General features: G+C 36.1%; 1 protein-coding gene across 1 annotated transcript in view; it reads right to left on the bottom strand.

The window, feature by feature from the left end:
* The window catches only part of ATM (Serine/Threonine-kinase ATM-like protein), a 34,825-nt gene that overhangs the window by 13,021 nt on the left and 5,744 nt on the right, over positions 1 to 16,060 (bottom strand). The window contains exons 14-45 of the mRNA XM_089055863.1: positions 15,879 to 15,920; positions 15,693 to 15,763; positions 15,539 to 15,587; positions 15,244 to 15,315; positions 14,480 to 14,626; positions 14,289 to 14,378; positions 14,015 to 14,202; positions 12,886 to 13,495; positions 12,713 to 12,784; positions 12,431 to 12,595; positions 11,671 to 11,796; positions 10,357 to 10,484; positions 9,946 to 10,102; positions 9,214 to 9,260; positions 8,875 to 8,938; positions 8,426 to 8,500; positions 7,011 to 7,130; positions 6,474 to 6,659; positions 6,185 to 6,306; positions 6,033 to 6,102; positions 5,784 to 5,911; positions 5,231 to 5,372; positions 4,939 to 5,079; positions 4,736 to 4,834; positions 4,310 to 4,356; positions 3,899 to 4,070; positions 3,590 to 3,811; positions 2,481 to 2,552; positions 2,276 to 2,345; positions 1,758 to 1,875; positions 1,545 to 1,668; positions 564 to 701 (exon numbers count right to left, since the gene is read on the bottom strand). Coding sequence (XP_088911989.1) covers positions 564 to 701; positions 1,545 to 1,668; positions 1,758 to 1,875; positions 2,276 to 2,345; positions 2,481 to 2,552; positions 3,590 to 3,811; positions 3,899 to 4,070; positions 4,310 to 4,356; positions 4,736 to 4,834; positions 4,939 to 5,079; positions 5,231 to 5,372; positions 5,784 to 5,911; positions 6,033 to 6,102; positions 6,185 to 6,306; positions 6,474 to 6,659; positions 7,011 to 7,130; positions 8,426 to 8,500; positions 8,875 to 8,938; positions 9,214 to 9,260; positions 9,946 to 10,102; positions 10,357 to 10,484; positions 11,671 to 11,796; positions 12,431 to 12,595; positions 12,713 to 12,784; positions 12,886 to 13,495; positions 14,015 to 14,202; positions 14,289 to 14,378; positions 14,480 to 14,626; positions 15,244 to 15,315; positions 15,539 to 15,587; positions 15,693 to 15,763; positions 15,879 to 15,920 — 4,074 coding nt within the window. The remainder of the gene's footprint in view (positions 1 to 563; positions 702 to 1,544; positions 1,669 to 1,757; positions 1,876 to 2,275; positions 2,346 to 2,480; positions 2,553 to 3,589; positions 3,812 to 3,898; positions 4,071 to 4,309; positions 4,357 to 4,735; positions 4,835 to 4,938; positions 5,080 to 5,230; positions 5,373 to 5,783; positions 5,912 to 6,032; positions 6,103 to 6,184; positions 6,307 to 6,473; positions 6,660 to 7,010; positions 7,131 to 8,425; positions 8,501 to 8,874; positions 8,939 to 9,213; positions 9,261 to 9,945; positions 10,103 to 10,356; positions 10,485 to 11,670; positions 11,797 to 12,430; positions 12,596 to 12,712; positions 12,785 to 12,885; positions 13,496 to 14,014; positions 14,203 to 14,288; positions 14,379 to 14,479; positions 14,627 to 15,243; positions 15,316 to 15,538; positions 15,588 to 15,692; positions 15,764 to 15,878; positions 15,921 to 16,060) is intronic.

The raw sequence follows: 16,060 nt of genomic DNA, 5'->3' as shown, positions 1-16,060 counted from the left end.
GAATTTGTGATAGGAACCGGATTGGACTTTTTGCATCTTTATGGGTTTCTTCGTCCAACTATTTGACTACCCCTTAGTGCAATCCTTCTTGGTAGGAGAGGAGTGTTGTATTATTGACTGTATCTTGGGTAGTTGCTGTTTCTAATTTTTCATTTTGATGCTTGCGTTTTTTGTCTGACTCTGAGATATTTTTCATGTATTATACTTCTGGTGTCCTGTTTTTCTAGGATGAGAGGAGTTTCTCTTAGACTGTTGGTCCACTTTGATTGTACTCTTCACCTTTTTATTGCAACTATTCTGCTTTCTATGCAAAAGAAAACACACACACTCACATATATATCTTGCCCACTCCGTTGTACTGTTTAAAGAAAAAGAAAAGAAAGAGAAAGCGAAGAGAAGGTAATAAAAGGCTATCTTGAAGAGGTGTAGGGAACTGAAAAGAGAACCACACAACGATTTTTCGTTTAATGCGAGATAACTAAAGTACTTAACAATCTGAAACAAACTTAAACTAAAAAAAATGAAATCATTAGAAGCAACTACAAAATAGTTTCATAGAATACCTTGGAAATTTCTGCCCTCGATGGCAACAAAGAAGTTCTTTGCATCACATGACATAACCGAAGTTCATTAAGGGCATTCAACCAAATTTGAATTGATTTGATTAACGTATTAGAGTCTGTAAATACATATTCCTGCACCTGCATACAAAACATAGGCAACCAATCAAATCAACAATGTGCATAACAAGAACAAGATACAGCAGAGGGGAAACAGACCTGCAATGCTTTCACATAGATAACTAATAAAATAAATACAAATTTATAAATAAACCCAATCCTGGACATGTATTTATAAAAAAACCCAAGTACTATTTAAACATAGAAACACACCCAAAATCAACCCCAAAGTCAACTTTTTGGGTGTGTTTATAAATGGGTTTTGAGTGTGTGTAATGATGGGTTTTGGGTGTGTTTATAAAGTGTTTTGGGTGTTGGGTTTTTTTATAATTTCAACCTCCATTTTGGGTGTTTTAGTGAGACTCCCTAAAATAAATAACTCAATGAGGACTAAGTTATAAAACATTGAATCAATTCATGTCTTTAGATTAAGCCAGCACATCGAATCATCTAAATTTACAATCCTGAATAGCATGAATAATAAGAAATAGCCCATTCAACTGCCTCACATTCTCAATCTCATATAGGTGTCTCAATCACATCACAACTCCTCTGAAATAACACCAAGTTTCTTCCAATAAAAGTTCCCCTCCCAAACAAGAAATAGAGTCTCCCAACACAACACTTGCCCCAAAATTAAGAGACAATCAAAACAAGTTTCCTACAAAGACAGTCTATTTTTCAGTTACTGCCACCCATAAAATGAAAACCTTCCAAAACATGAAGCACCAAAAAGGTAACTTAATGCCACTAATGGTTTTAACTTTTAATGTACAAATGGCAGAAACGAGAAATTACAAATCTCAAAATGGAGAAACATCACACTAAAATTAAAAATAGACCAAAATACATTCCAGATTCAACCTGCAAAGAGATTAATTTGAGGAGATCAACATCCATATCCTTCCTTCCAGCAAGATTGACAACAAGGCTTGGTAATAGAAGCTCGGCAACTTCAGCTTTTGCCAACACAACATCCTGACATAATCTGAAAGAAGCAGCTAAAAAGGATAACCATTCTGACCAACATATCTAGATCAATGAACCCTTAACAACATACGATATCAAAGATAATACCTCAGAATCACATCACTGCAATAGCCAATTAGTGAGTAGACAAGTTGACAAATCCATGTATCGAAAGTTTTACCATCTGTCACCCATACAGTAGAATTCTCTAATGGAATTGCTTCAGCTGAAAATGAATTTAAGGAACTATTACATGTTGAACAGGAAAACCATTAATGAGAACCACACAACAACAAATAAACCAAGTAAGAGGTGTGACAAATGATATGAATCCAAAATTGAAGGTATAAATCAGCATGATGCAACTTGGAAGGTATCATGAGAGTTGACGTCACACAGTCACTCACGCATGAAAAAACAATGAGATTTTACAACCAGTGATAAACAAAAAGGAAGCCCATGCTGCGTCTGGATCCCTAGGGCCACATGAAGCAGAAAGCATCAAGAAGCCCAACTAAACACTACTAAGACAGCCTTTAACAAACAGTTTAAATAACATTAACCACAATTTTGAATATCACTTTAAACAGAAATGAATACGTATAAAAAACCAGCACCAGCGTTACCTTTAAACTTAATTTCCAGATCGAAAAGGAGCTTCTCCACCAACTCAATATTGACACCCTTTGAGTGAACCTGGAAGACAAGAATAAATTACACGAGTTTTCCATTGAAATAACATCATCCACAGTATTATAACTAGGTATAAAATTTAACTCCACAACTAATAAAATGTATAATAAAATAAAATACAGAGAAAAGCATAGTTACCTCAATAAGAGACCTCTCATAAGAATCAAATGACAACATAGTACTTTGACCCCTTTGAGTTGAAAGAATTCCCTGCTTCCAGGAAAAAAGCATATTATAGAACCCCATAAAAACCATCAGATTATAACAAGTAAAGCCAAAAAGAGAAAGAAGAATGGGGAAAAGGAGGGGGGGAGCAAACAATAGATTTAAAGTTCCACTAGCAAATAAAAATTCATGCTATAAGTAACAACAGCATGCATAGTTTTATTGTTTAAAAAAAAAAAAACAGTTCCTGGACAAGAAGTAATAGTTTACCTAGGTATAGGCTCAACTAGTCGATACATACGACAAGAACCCACACACTTGAAGCATTTTGCTAAGTGAAACAGTAATATAGCAACAAACTTGCAGACTAGACTATTACAGTCATCCAAGCTCATCATTTTCAATCTTATACAAATGTAGGATCCATGCACCTAATCTATGGACAATAATATTTACCGAATCAAAACAGTCATAATGCCCCGGACTCAACCTTGTAAGGATTTTATATCTTTAGGAAAATATTGCCTCCTCCTCACCTTAACCTTACCTTACATTTCACTCGGTCCTCCCCTTTAATAAACTAACATCATTCAAATATATTACATACTTATACTTCCCTCAATCTTGCAAATTTGCATACACCCTTGTCTATCACAGCAATTTTCTTATATTCTGGTATATATTTTTTTTCTTAAGCCTGAACTTGTATCATGATTGACCATTCACAATAAAGAATTGCTAAGAGAGTTCAACTTTGGTACCACCAATTTTTCAGCATAGAAATGAATGTGCCCAGCATAGACAGGTTGTGATCAAGATTGTGGTTAGAAGGGGGAACCTAAAGATCTCTTTAATCATAGGAAGTGTGCCACAATTCTTCACTTACCATAAGTCATACTCATAATAAGTTTGCTGTTAGTCCTCTTAAAGTATGGAAGGTAAACAAAATTAAACAATAATGAATATATCAGTAACCAGGTATCAAATTAATTAAGATGAAGTGGTCAAGACAACGTTGTCATTGAATGAAGTCTGACAGACTTGAAAAGAGGGCAAAGTCAAATGGCCATCCAAAGACTCACCCGAAGAGCTTGAGATGTCATATCAACTATTTTAACAGAATCATCCATCAGGTACTTTTTCAGAAGTTTCAAAAGTGCAACCACAAGTTCTTCAGATAAGCCAGTATCCATTGGAAATTTGACTTCTGTAGAAGAGTCATGACTAATAGGTTGGTAGACATGGATATCACTAGAGTTTCCTGGAAGACGAAAAACAACACAATGTGGATCCCCAACACCAACCTGCATTTTTTGGAAAAGAAAAGGAAAAAGTATTATTGCAGAGATCAATGGGCAGAAGAAGAGATAATATCAGTCTAGCAGACGTACCCTAGATATGAAATCAGAGAGCAAAACTCTAACAGTATTTGTATCATCCGAGCCACACATGCGGACCAGTGTCCAGACAGCACTGATAATTTCCTGGTCACAATGCCAATATGTATTCTTTTCACTTTGAAATGTCTCACCCAAAAGAAACTTCTTGTGCAGTGCTTGGAGACTGCAAGAATGTACCAAGTTCACAGAGAATCTTATTACCAACAAGCAATGTAAGAAGAATTGGATTACAATTCCTGAAATAAAATTGAAACATTTTAAAGTTCAACAGTTATTAAAATCATCAAAACAATTTTGTAGTATATTCCTCAAAAGTGATTGTGCAATTTCATTCAACAAATGACAACATGTAGGGTTAAGAGCACAAGACCGCAGAAGAGACAGAAAAGAAGGAGAAACCACCTCCACAGAAGTAATCTTGGCGGAAGGTAGCAAGATCTCTTAACAAACTGAAAAACGTCACAGTAAATAATTCAATCAGTGAGAAAATATTTAACAATATTTGGATTTCATAAAAAGCAAAGTAAATCTACACTGATGAACTTTGTTGGTTTGCCAGTATTTCCAAAAGCTTAAGCTGTTAGAATGTGGATGAACTATAATTTTTATGTATTAACGCTCTCCATCATGGGACTCTCTCCCACCACTAGAGAGCCTGACACATGGAATCCAACATAAATTGGAAGGTTGCATCTGTAGAGACTTGAACTCATGATGCCCGGTTCAAATAACCATGAAAAATTTGTAGGTTTACACTCTCAAAACTAGCGTAGGATAAGGACCAACTATTATTTTCATATTGTATATACAAAAATCGATATCATATACCTTCAACAAATGATCTCGTGGAGAGTAAGCTCGGCATAAATCCTGATGGAACTTCCGAATCCCATCAAAGATATCTATTTCAGGGAAGGGCTCCAATTCCTACCACAGAGAAATTACACAAATCAAAGGGTATAACTCCACCAAAACCAAATTAAGACTATTTAAGAGGTGAAACTTCATTGTTGAGAAGTCAGAAACGGTACTCTGATGTAATCATAAAGAGATGGATCAGAATCCACAGTGAGCTCGAGGAGCAAAGACAAGACTTGGGATGATCTGCTGCCAGATTGTTCTCCCTTAGCTTCAGTGGGAATGCAACATGCCACCAACTTTGACACTAAAAACTGCATCAAAACACAACATGAGTGTAGCAGAGAATACTGAAAGGGGTCTTTTTTTGGGGGGGAAATGGGGTATTGAAGGTGGGGCCCTAGGGGAGAAGATGTGCGGATGCAGAACAAAAGATCGACATATAGAGTCAATAAAGGAACAGACCTGAAGTTGCTCACCCAGAACACTGATAATTTCTTTGGATGGATTACTTTTAAAAGTTTTCAGCAATGCAGAAATGATACGACAGCATTGATCTTGTAAAGCACGGCAACCAATGAATTGACCAACCAAATTGAAAAGATAACTGCATCAAACATCAAATAATCACAAAAGTAAGTGCATATTAAATTATATAGTTAAAAAACGTCCAAAAAATTTCGGTTTTCAGTGTTTTCACTACATAGGAAAAGGACTAAAATTATATAACATAACATCACTTTTCCTCTTCCATCCTATATGGAAAGAGAACTGCACACAAACACCATTAAAAGATACAAATATCATATTATTTGCTTTAACATTAGAAAAAATAGGGGACAATAATGGAACTCTGCCCACTTAAGTGCACCACTATAATCTGCAAAGGCATCTGCATTCTTTTTCGAAAATGCTAATCCAGTCACACAAGTAACAAATTAATTAGAAGCTTGTATGAATTGCTTGACCAAACATTGTTTTAATTATCTAATGATGGATACTGATAATGTAAACTTACTTGGAAGTGCTTGCAACAGCAGCTCTATACCCAAGAATATCTATAAGCACCTCAACTCCAGTCAGTCGGTGACATGTATGCCTATGGTGGGTTGCTGCTGCAATCTTATGATGCAGTTCCACTATAAACTGCAGAACCACAATAGCAATTCATTTCACAAAATGCATTGAACATGCCAACTGAACAAGAGAATTGAATATAAGGGGAATCCCATCATAGGCATAAGGAGATATCCAAATAGCATTTTACCATGAAAACCCTATCTGCGCGAAAAATGTTTATCTTGTCAACAACACAGATACTAGTAGCATCATCCTCCCTACACATAGGGTCATTAAGAAAACATTTTAAGCTAGAATTTTCAGATATGTAAACCGAATAAATCAAAGAAAATAGTGTACATCTCCAAAAATCCGTCAACAACTGTCTGAATTGCACGTGCAATCGTGTCCCTGGAAAAGAATGGAACTGCAGGGTTTGATGCAGACGAGGAAAGAGACAGAATGTGGCTGACAATAGATACCTATAAATGTGCCAAGGAAGAACAACTATAAGAGATTAAAACCATCTAGTTAATTCTGATGAACCAAAAAATACGATATATATAAATGTGTGTGTGTGTGTGTGTGTGTGTGAAAGGTAGGGCAATCAATCCAAAACCCAATTGAATCCATAGAATCAGTAGCAAACCATATTTTTCTTGATGATTTTGTCTCGTTCATTCTCGGATATCTGAGCAAGATGCAAAATTGAATTCTGAAGCACATCTGCTCCCTTTTCCCACCCAGATTTCTTACTGCAATGCAATGCCATGCAAACTGAAAAAATCTGCACAAAGTGATTTTTCACCAGAACTTCCAGAGGTTGACAAGCAATCTGGAATAAAATAACCCTGTGAGACTAACAACTTAAAAGGGTTGACGGCAAATATATACATATATATATATATATATATATAGAAAAAAGAAACGAAGAGTTGACAACAAATAATGGATGATGAATAGGGAAATAATCTTGTAACCTAGCTAATCCATCTACCACAGATAAACTTTGAGGAAAAACTACGTAAGTGTTGGAAATTTTACAGGTCTCCCAACAAATGGGAAAGGAAAGAAAATTCAAAATTTATCTTACCTTAACAACCCAGCTAAAATTTACTCAAGGGTTGGAAATTTACAGGTTACCCAACAAATGGGCGAGAGAAAGAAGGTTCAAGATTCATCTTACCTTAGCAACCCAGCTGAGATTGCAGTGATCCCCATGCAGAAGTAGAGCTGGAAGAAGCCAATGGCAGCAATACTGCATGAAATAACTAGGTTCGGAATCTGATACAAATAATTGCCTTATCTGCAAAGGTAAATTGTCAACTAATCAGATTGGACATTTATGGATATGATATTCCTACGCAACAGTTGGTCTGACAATGCAGTACCAGGTAACACAAAAAGCTAATTGTGAAGGCACACCCACAATGGTTTGTAGAACACACACCGTCATGTAATTGTCTTAAATGCATAAGCTACAAACATTAGCAGCGTCAAATCTAAAATAAAAGTTGAACTTTTAAAAAAAAGAAGACAACAAATTACACTATCAGCAACCAACAAGATAGTCAAGGTAATGACACTAACATCGTTAGTACTATTCTAGTTTTTTTGGTAACAAACATTAACTTAAATAAAGATAAAAAGTAAAGAAAGGAGGCCAAATTGTCAACCTAAAAAATAGTCTACCAACAAACTTTCAGCAGAAACAGTACAATTAAGTCAAAACTCCAACACAATCCAAACAAATCAAGCTAAAGGGGGCAATGAAGGCCACAAGGACGCTAAAAATCTGCTCCTTTTCCAAAGAAAATCCCTCTCCTCCACTTATCCTAAAAAATCCTGTCATTTCTTTCCATCCCAACAAGCCAAAAAACTGACAAGACTGAACTGCCAAAGAAGGATCGCGCTTCTTCTGAGCATCAGCCCCAAAATATCCTCTGCCAAAAAGAAGTAACTCCAGACAAAATACCCACAACTCCAAACACTTGTAGCAGCTTCTCCAAATTTGATAGGTGAGAGCAATTCGAAATTTTATAATCTAGAGTCCACATTTTAATAGCACAAAACGCAGATATCAGGCAATAAACAAGTATTTGGTCTTAGGATGAATCTCCTTGATAAACGTCACTCTAAAGGCACCCCTTGGACCACTTAGAAGAAGGAAGGATAACTGTGAAAGATGAATTTCCAAGGACAAAGAAACTTGCTTCACAATCCTGGAATTCCACCCGTTCTACTGTACTCAGTAGTTTTAAAAACAAAACATCAAACTGAATCCTACTCAAGAGTGAATCTCCACAACCATTTACATAAGAAAGCCATTCCTTATCAGTAAGTTCCCGATAGTTAACACACCATTTTGTGTAAGCTATTGCACTAAACCCCAACTAGTTAAAAAGCTCTCCTTCGTCTTAACGAATCATTCAGGAAAATCCATATCAATAACAAGTTTGGCTGCAAAATATGTCCTTTACCCAAATTTATTAGCAAGATTCCCTACATAATTTTGGAGAATAAAGGAACCTACAATTTCTGCAGGTCATTCACACAATTGAAACAAAATAAATAAGATCAGTGGACAAATGAGCACATTACCTCAACAAGAGCAGCAAGGCTTACACCACAAGCAATCCAACAAAAGAGAATTGATCCCATAAGCTCTTCCAAGTACTGCAAAAGAAATTTGGAGACCTCAACTATATACAATGTATTATTTGGTTAAGTAACTGAAGTTTCAGATTATTGAAAGTCTTCATTTGATCAAGATGATTGTTGTTATGAACAAATAACTTGTGCAAACTGTTTGCTACACCAAATGCCCTAAACCCTTATATTGTCAAATATCCTCCTGTCCCTCTCCATCCATATCACCCACAAAAAAAGCCAAACCTGCAGCAACCCCAGAACGAACTAGCCTTCTTAACTTTCCTAAAAGAAGCATGAATTTCGCTAAGCAAAGAATTGGCACCATTCTGGAATTACCCAACAAAATAATCATAATAATAATTATAGTAATAATGCAAGGAGAGAACTACAATTATTACCTTAAACCTAGTTGTATAATGCAGCTGCCTGGAGAGATTATCAAGTACTGCGACAACCAGTTCCCTGAAAGGAGGGGAAAGGAAAATCTTTACAGATCAAAGAAATATAAAATGAAAAAAACAATACATCATAATAGTGCAAATATATTGCTTGATTGGAAGGCTGCAGTGTCTTGATTGGGATTGGTTTTTTTCTCTAGTTGTAGATCTCTGTACTAGTTTTCTTGTTTCTTTCTGTTATTGGTGGATTACTTATCCACTTTTCTGTATGGTTTTTTTTATGAAATAAAATTTCTCCTTTTCAAAAAAATAAAAGAAAAGATAGTGCAGATATTGTACCTCTGACCAGGATCAATAGCAGAAACCACACATATCATGAACACAGCCTGCATGTGCCATGGAGATTACCAAATGAATACAAATGCACAACAAAACAGCTTCTTACAATGTCATAAACCAAACAAATTTAATCCATATACAAATGAATTCTAAAAGACCAATGACATTTTTGAATCAATTCTGCTTACTCCATTCCAACCTAACAGAAATTAAAACTAGTTCTAAGGATTCTTAGTAGCCACTTCTACACCTTTCCATAAAGAAAAAGGGAAATGAAATAAAACACATGCACACACATACACTGTAAATTCTATTCTAAGCACCTTCCATCCATCTGAACACTATAATATGTGCACACATGGTATGCAGCAGTTGAGAATGTGTTTAGCCAGATTGACTGGTTCTAATAAAAAAATAAAAGACAAAAATAGCGCTACTCCATACTCCGTAGAATTTAAGATGACTTTAGCAAGGTTGACAACTTTGGGTATGTCGCAAATACTTTATATAGAGTGACTACAGTCTATTAATAACATAATGGACCTGATTGGTAGATGTGCAGTTTTAATTGTCCCGCATTCACCCACATTTCACTTACTTTGGATTCTTCTTCCTTTTTGGTTTTTGTTTTTTTTTAACTTTTGCACACACAACGTTCTTCTTTGCTTTGCATGCAAAGTTATTTTTATCATCTGGGAGAACAATTTAAATAAAGAAAGTCAGCATATATACCTCAAACTCTATTTTCTCACTATGCAAAGCAAGATGCATAAGAGTGATAATAACAGTTTCCATTGTGGGACGAGGCTGTGGACCGACAGCTACGACCTCACTTGCAGCAACAAGTTTTTCTTTTGAGGGAAACACCAACAACACACCAAAGTTGGAACTAGAATAACAAGCACAAATAGATGTTAGCAAATAAAAATACTTTATGTTAATATAAAAAGTAGGCAATGTAAAGCCCCCAAGAGGGAACTTACAATAAATAAAATAGAATGTAGGACATTCAGAGCATTAATGTCAGTTGTACCCTTTTCAAGTTAAGGTGGGGTAGGCAAGATTTGTTGAGAAGAATACAAACAAGCGCCACAAATAATCATAGTCAGCATGATATGAAAATATTTTTAAGTCCAAACTCACCAGATATCATGGAATAATTCCTCATGTCCATCCCATGTTTGGAAAAGAACATCAATTCGTCCGGCCAGGGAGAACCGGACTCGATAATCAGGATCTTGGAGCATCAACAACAACCTTTCAATCAGTGTCTGGTAAAAGAGTTACACCACAGCAACCATTCAACATAAGAATAGATGGAAAGAATAATAGAAAGTTATTCCTGATAATTAAGACAGAGTAAGCATTCCAAGAGCAAGCAACTGAACTGAGGTGCCTATTAACATCCAAAAGGTACACTTGCCCAACATAACACCATAAACGCTTGGTAAGGAGCCAATACCATATTAAGCAATGGCAAATTTTCACACAATCTTTTTCTTTTTGACAAGAAAATAAAAATTGAAGATATAATAAATTAGTACCTAAAAAACAAGATGGACAAGGAGTCCATTCAAATCAAACACCCAAAATACAACTTAAAACCCACACCAAATTCGACCAAACAGACTCACCTAAACTAAAATGGCAGACCAATCCAAGGAATCCTAATTGACCACCAGTTGAGTTTTTGTAGTTAAATATTACCACATTAAAATTCCCCTGCACACACCATACCTGACACCACATAAGCTCCCCACAACCTCCTATCAACCTGCTCCATCCGAGTTTCCACAAAAACCACTTAGTCAGGACTCAGAAGTTTCTTTCACCCAGAGATCCTTAAAAACCACTCTAACTAAAAATTTCATTGGGTGAGATCACCAACCAACCTCTTTTCTGTCAAGACTACCACAGTTAACCACTTCCAACCATATTCAATTCAACAGTTCCTCCAACTTGTCCCATTGTTTCCCTCTAACAACACTCTGTCCCTCTTCTTTGTCCACCTCCCTAGAAAATTCATCGATATTTCCTGCCTTTAGAGACCCATTATGAACTACTAGGTTACAACCTTAGATGGTCCAACTCCTGACTCCCTAATGCCGAAAATCTCCCCTTGTGACCCCTGGGAGAAACTCTCATGCCAACGCTACGCAAAACCTCAGGACAAATAGGACTTGCAGAACCAAAATTTGTCCCCTGAACCCCTTTATCAGTGATCCCCACCCGGTCCATGTCATCAGGTATTGGACACTTGGTGGACATTTAAAACTTATAATAACAAGCCATCATCACATGAGAATTCATATTTCCACTCGTATGCATTGGACACTTGGTGGACATTTAAAACTTATAATAACAACTCATCATCACATGTGAATTCATTTCCCCCTTCTTCTGCAAAATGCTCCAGAGCTTAACCGTAGGTAAATTTGTAATTGAGAAATAAATCACCTGACCAATTTGAGGACTAAGTAAAACAAAATCGCAAATGCAATTAATTAGCTTGGCACGTCCAAACCAGTCAAGAAGATCACATTCAGCAACTTTGTTCACCACATCTCCAAGATGCATCAAGTTCTGAGATTTAAAAAATGAAATAAAAAGTTATTCAGTGAAAGAATACAATTAACTCTTGCAACAACCATGGAAAGGAATGATTATCATGATGATTTCTTCATGTGAGGAGCATAATACACAATACAACAGCATTGGCTTTCTTTTCAAGAAAAAAATATAAACAAACAAACAAAAAAGAAATTGACAAGATACGTAGCTAGGAAAAAAAATGTATGAGTTGCTATACAGGACATGTGCAAACTATAATAAGGTTTTTTTATGAATTGCATGATTGAAATGCAGTAGCAGATAATTGGCTGCCTGTACAGGGCATGAAGGGAGTAGCTTTCATCAAGATTTGTTTTCTGACTTATGCTTCACAAATAGTGTTGTGCTATGTTTCTAAATTTATAGACTTTTTATTATCGAGAATGGAAGTCACTTTGTTTTACTTTACTTTCATATAAAGAAAGAGTGCATAAAACTTAATGACTATTTTCTGATACTGCACTTATGTATTTATATAAGAAACAAAACTTTATCAAGAGAAAGGTTAAGTGCATAGGAAGACAATCCACAAATTAAAAGAAAGAGAGCAAGTATCAAACAGTCTTCATTTTTATTGTAAAATCGAGCAAGAAAAGTTTGAAAGTACCTGCTTAGATCCTCTTTGCCCCAATGAGACAATGACAAATTTATCCTTCCTGATAGAGTCCAAGGATGATAAAGTGCCCAGCAAACCACGAATGGCAGATAATATCTTAACACAATCAAGTTTAAGACTGACTTTCATCTTAACCATTTCATTCATTAAACTGACCTGCAAACAAGGCAAGTATAAACCCATGATCCATCAAACTCTATTTTGAAATTAAACCATTAAATACCTAGCCATCTTGTAAATCAGTAACCTAAATTCAGAGGAGTTATTAATTACCATGTCTGTAACATTTTCAGGAGATGACCAGTATGGATGTTGACAAAGACTAAGTAGAATTTTTTCCCGCACCTGAGTTGATATAAAGAAAAATGAAATCAAAAGGGATGCGATTATTACATGCATGGATTTCAGAATATCAAACATATGTGGAGAAGAGAAGTGGGTGATACCATTTGATCACTTTCTTTCAACAGGAGTTCAAACAGGACATCCCAGGTAACGTGTAAAACTGGGAAAAAATGTGAAATAAGCAATATCATGTCCAGCTTCCATTTCTCTACAGAAGAGGATACCCTACTGGCAATTTTACCACCAACAGTTAATACATCCACATCTCTGGAATCTTCATTAACATCCAACTCCATGTCCACAATCCTACTTTTCTGGCTACCAGAAGGACAAGAATTTTGTAGTTGGGTATCACATGCTGATAAGTCTTGCAGGGCCACATCATACTTATGACTACTTACACCATTACCGTAAACTTCATACACCTTAGCCAGTGCTTTTAAAAGCCTCTCCATCAATTGGATGATGGAACCATAAAGTTCAACATCCACATGATTTTGATCTTTCCACCTACTGAAGATAGGGGAGTAAACAAAACTCCTTAAGGAAGCAACAATAGAGCTTGTTCCATTAGAGGTAAAGTCAGAGCCCAAGCAACCAAGAGCCAGAAAATCATTGTGGTTTCCTTGGGTGACATGAACTGCACAGTTGAGCCATTCTAAAAGGTATTGGCCCAATTTTGAAAGGAATGATGAAGCTTCCTCTCTTTGCCTGGAATAAACCAAAGCAGGTATGGTATAAACAAGGTAGAGCATGCGAAGAATAAAAAACAGCCAGCAATATAAAGGTAAAGGTCAGATGTCGATGTCCGCAAAATCTATAAATTCAACCACCATGTGAAATAGTTTCAACTGCAAATTTTCACAGCATGGCATAACAGACACAACATCTGGAATCAGGATCAGTATGTAGACATAAAGGGTATACTGCACAGTGTTGAACATAACATGTCTACAACCCCAGAAGTACACTATGCGGCCCACAAGTGCAACACTGACTCAAATGCAGGAAAAACTCATAAAGACAGCCAGAACATATGCATGTCAAGTCGAGCATCAAACTACAAACGCCTACTAGTGAATAGTGAACTATTTTACTTAGCAAAAGAAGTACTTCGTAAAACATAGATGTCTTCAATGGTAAGAAGATATTTATCCTATTAACAAAGCCAACAACCGATACGAACATGTTATTATCAAATACAAATGTAGACAAGAAGATGAAACAAACCTCGTCAAGACTGAACCATAGATGAAGTTTGACAATAGAGCACATATAAAGAATGCATCAGATAGAGGTCTCTTTCCCATCTCCTTGTCTACTAGAGCTTCAAGAATAAGGGTCTCCATCTCAAAAAGCAGTGGATCCCTTATCTGCGTGGGGAGCCATACACTTGGATGGGTTTGGGAGGGGAAAACCTGAATATGACCATAATGTCTCAAAAAATATATGAAATTAATCAATCCCAACAAATGGGGTGCTTATAAAATTAATATTTGAGTACCTCAACGCTAGAGCTGGGATCAATATTAGCGAGAACTTCCACAGTGCAGTCAAATAGCCCATGCAGACAATCGTGCTCAGGTTCTTCTGGCTATAATCAGGAATGGAAAATCTAGTTTCAGACCAATTGGACGCCAACAAGTACAGTGACATTCAAAATCCAAATGAAAACCAAGGTGAATTAGCACATACCTTCTCTGAAGCCTCAGTAACATCTACAAAAGAGTAAGATAGAGGAAGCTCTTTACAGCATTGAGCAAAAGGAGCACCACCAGCACACAAAGAATAAACAGTTGCAGGTAACAATAACACCAACTGCTCATTAAGCACAGAAGACTCCTGCACAAGAAAAACCAGTTTATAACTTGACAAAAATATGACTTCTAACTACAAATTTTAGCAAGTTGAAAGCATGTGCACTTCAAAGGGGTGAATTAACAGAGGCTCCATGGAATCATATAAGGGAACTTCACACAACTTGGGTTCCATTGCATCATATAAGTGAAAAGCCCCGAGTCAGCTATGATTTTTGTAATAAGGCAAGTGAGATACAAGGCTTCCTTGAATAAACTACCATATTCAAAAATTCCTACAGCTTTAGTTTGTTTCCATGACACCTTCGAGGCATATGACAAACAGTCTCAGTTTCATTATTTTCAACTTTACAGACTCGGCTTAGATAGGTGCCTAGAGGAATCGAATGCCAAACCACAGGCCTCACCATTCAACTAAACCATTGTTGGTAACAAACAGTCTCAATTGAACAGTGTTCCAATGCATTTTGGAATCAATAACATTCTCATTACTACAGAGTATAGGAAAAACTTCACTCCGGACCTTCTGGTCATATATGATATGTGAGTAAACACTGCCAATTCACACAGGTTCTAACAAAAACAAGATTAATTGAAGAACTAAGAATACCACATATTCAATTAAAATTAAAGTAATAATACCATCCATTTAAGTTGACCCAAAACTGATCTCAGGAGGTTTTTTCTCAGATGTAAAATGTCTCGAACATCACCCTACACAAACATGAGGATGGTTATATAAGTAGAAAAAAAAAGGCTACAAGTATGATGGAACTTAATTTGTCTATCTTGTAATGTTCACTATGATGAAGGCAATTTCAAATGCCTTTCAAGAAACTAGATGAAATACACTTGCTTGCATGTTTTACAGGTAGAGGTAATAATGAAACAAATGGTTATATAAGGAGACAAACAAGGCTACAAATCACCCACTTACTTGTGAAACTTTCTTTGAGAAGTAACACGAAATAAAATACAAGACAGACCTGAAATAAAATCATAATCATACAATTAGGCAACCTGCATCACAAGAACAGCATCACATATAGGTCATCATAGTAATTTAATTGACAGGCAATGCATGCACTTACACTGATGGCATTTGTTTAAATAACCTAAGATCCCAAACATCCTGAGGTACAACACATGTGTATATAAGATCCTGGAAAGAGAAAGTGTGAATTAAGAAGACTTTAGAGCAAATTTATACAAGTGACAGTACCTAACTGCATAAAATATTAGAGAACAGTCTGAAGAACACACGTTGTCACACTCACATTTGATATTATGTTTCCAAGGAGCACCATAGCAGCATCTACCTGCACAAAGGCACACAAAATGAACAAAAAGCAAAATCTCGACAGAAGTTCAGAAGTTCCAAAAGTAACTTGAGAATATACTATAAACATCTTGAGATTTTCAACATATTCATTCCCTAATTCCAAAAGATACTATAAAC

The sequence above is a fragment of the Prunus mume genome, linkage group LG7 (genome assembly GCF_029339155.1).
Source record: "Prunus mume cultivar Tortuosa linkage group LG7, ASM2933915v1, whole genome shotgun sequence".
NCBI lineage: Eukaryota > Viridiplantae > Streptophyta > Magnoliopsida > Rosales > Rosaceae > Prunus > Prunus mume.
The sequence above is the reverse complement of the archived record's forward strand: the minus strand, read 5'-3'. Positions and strand labels throughout refer to the sequence as shown.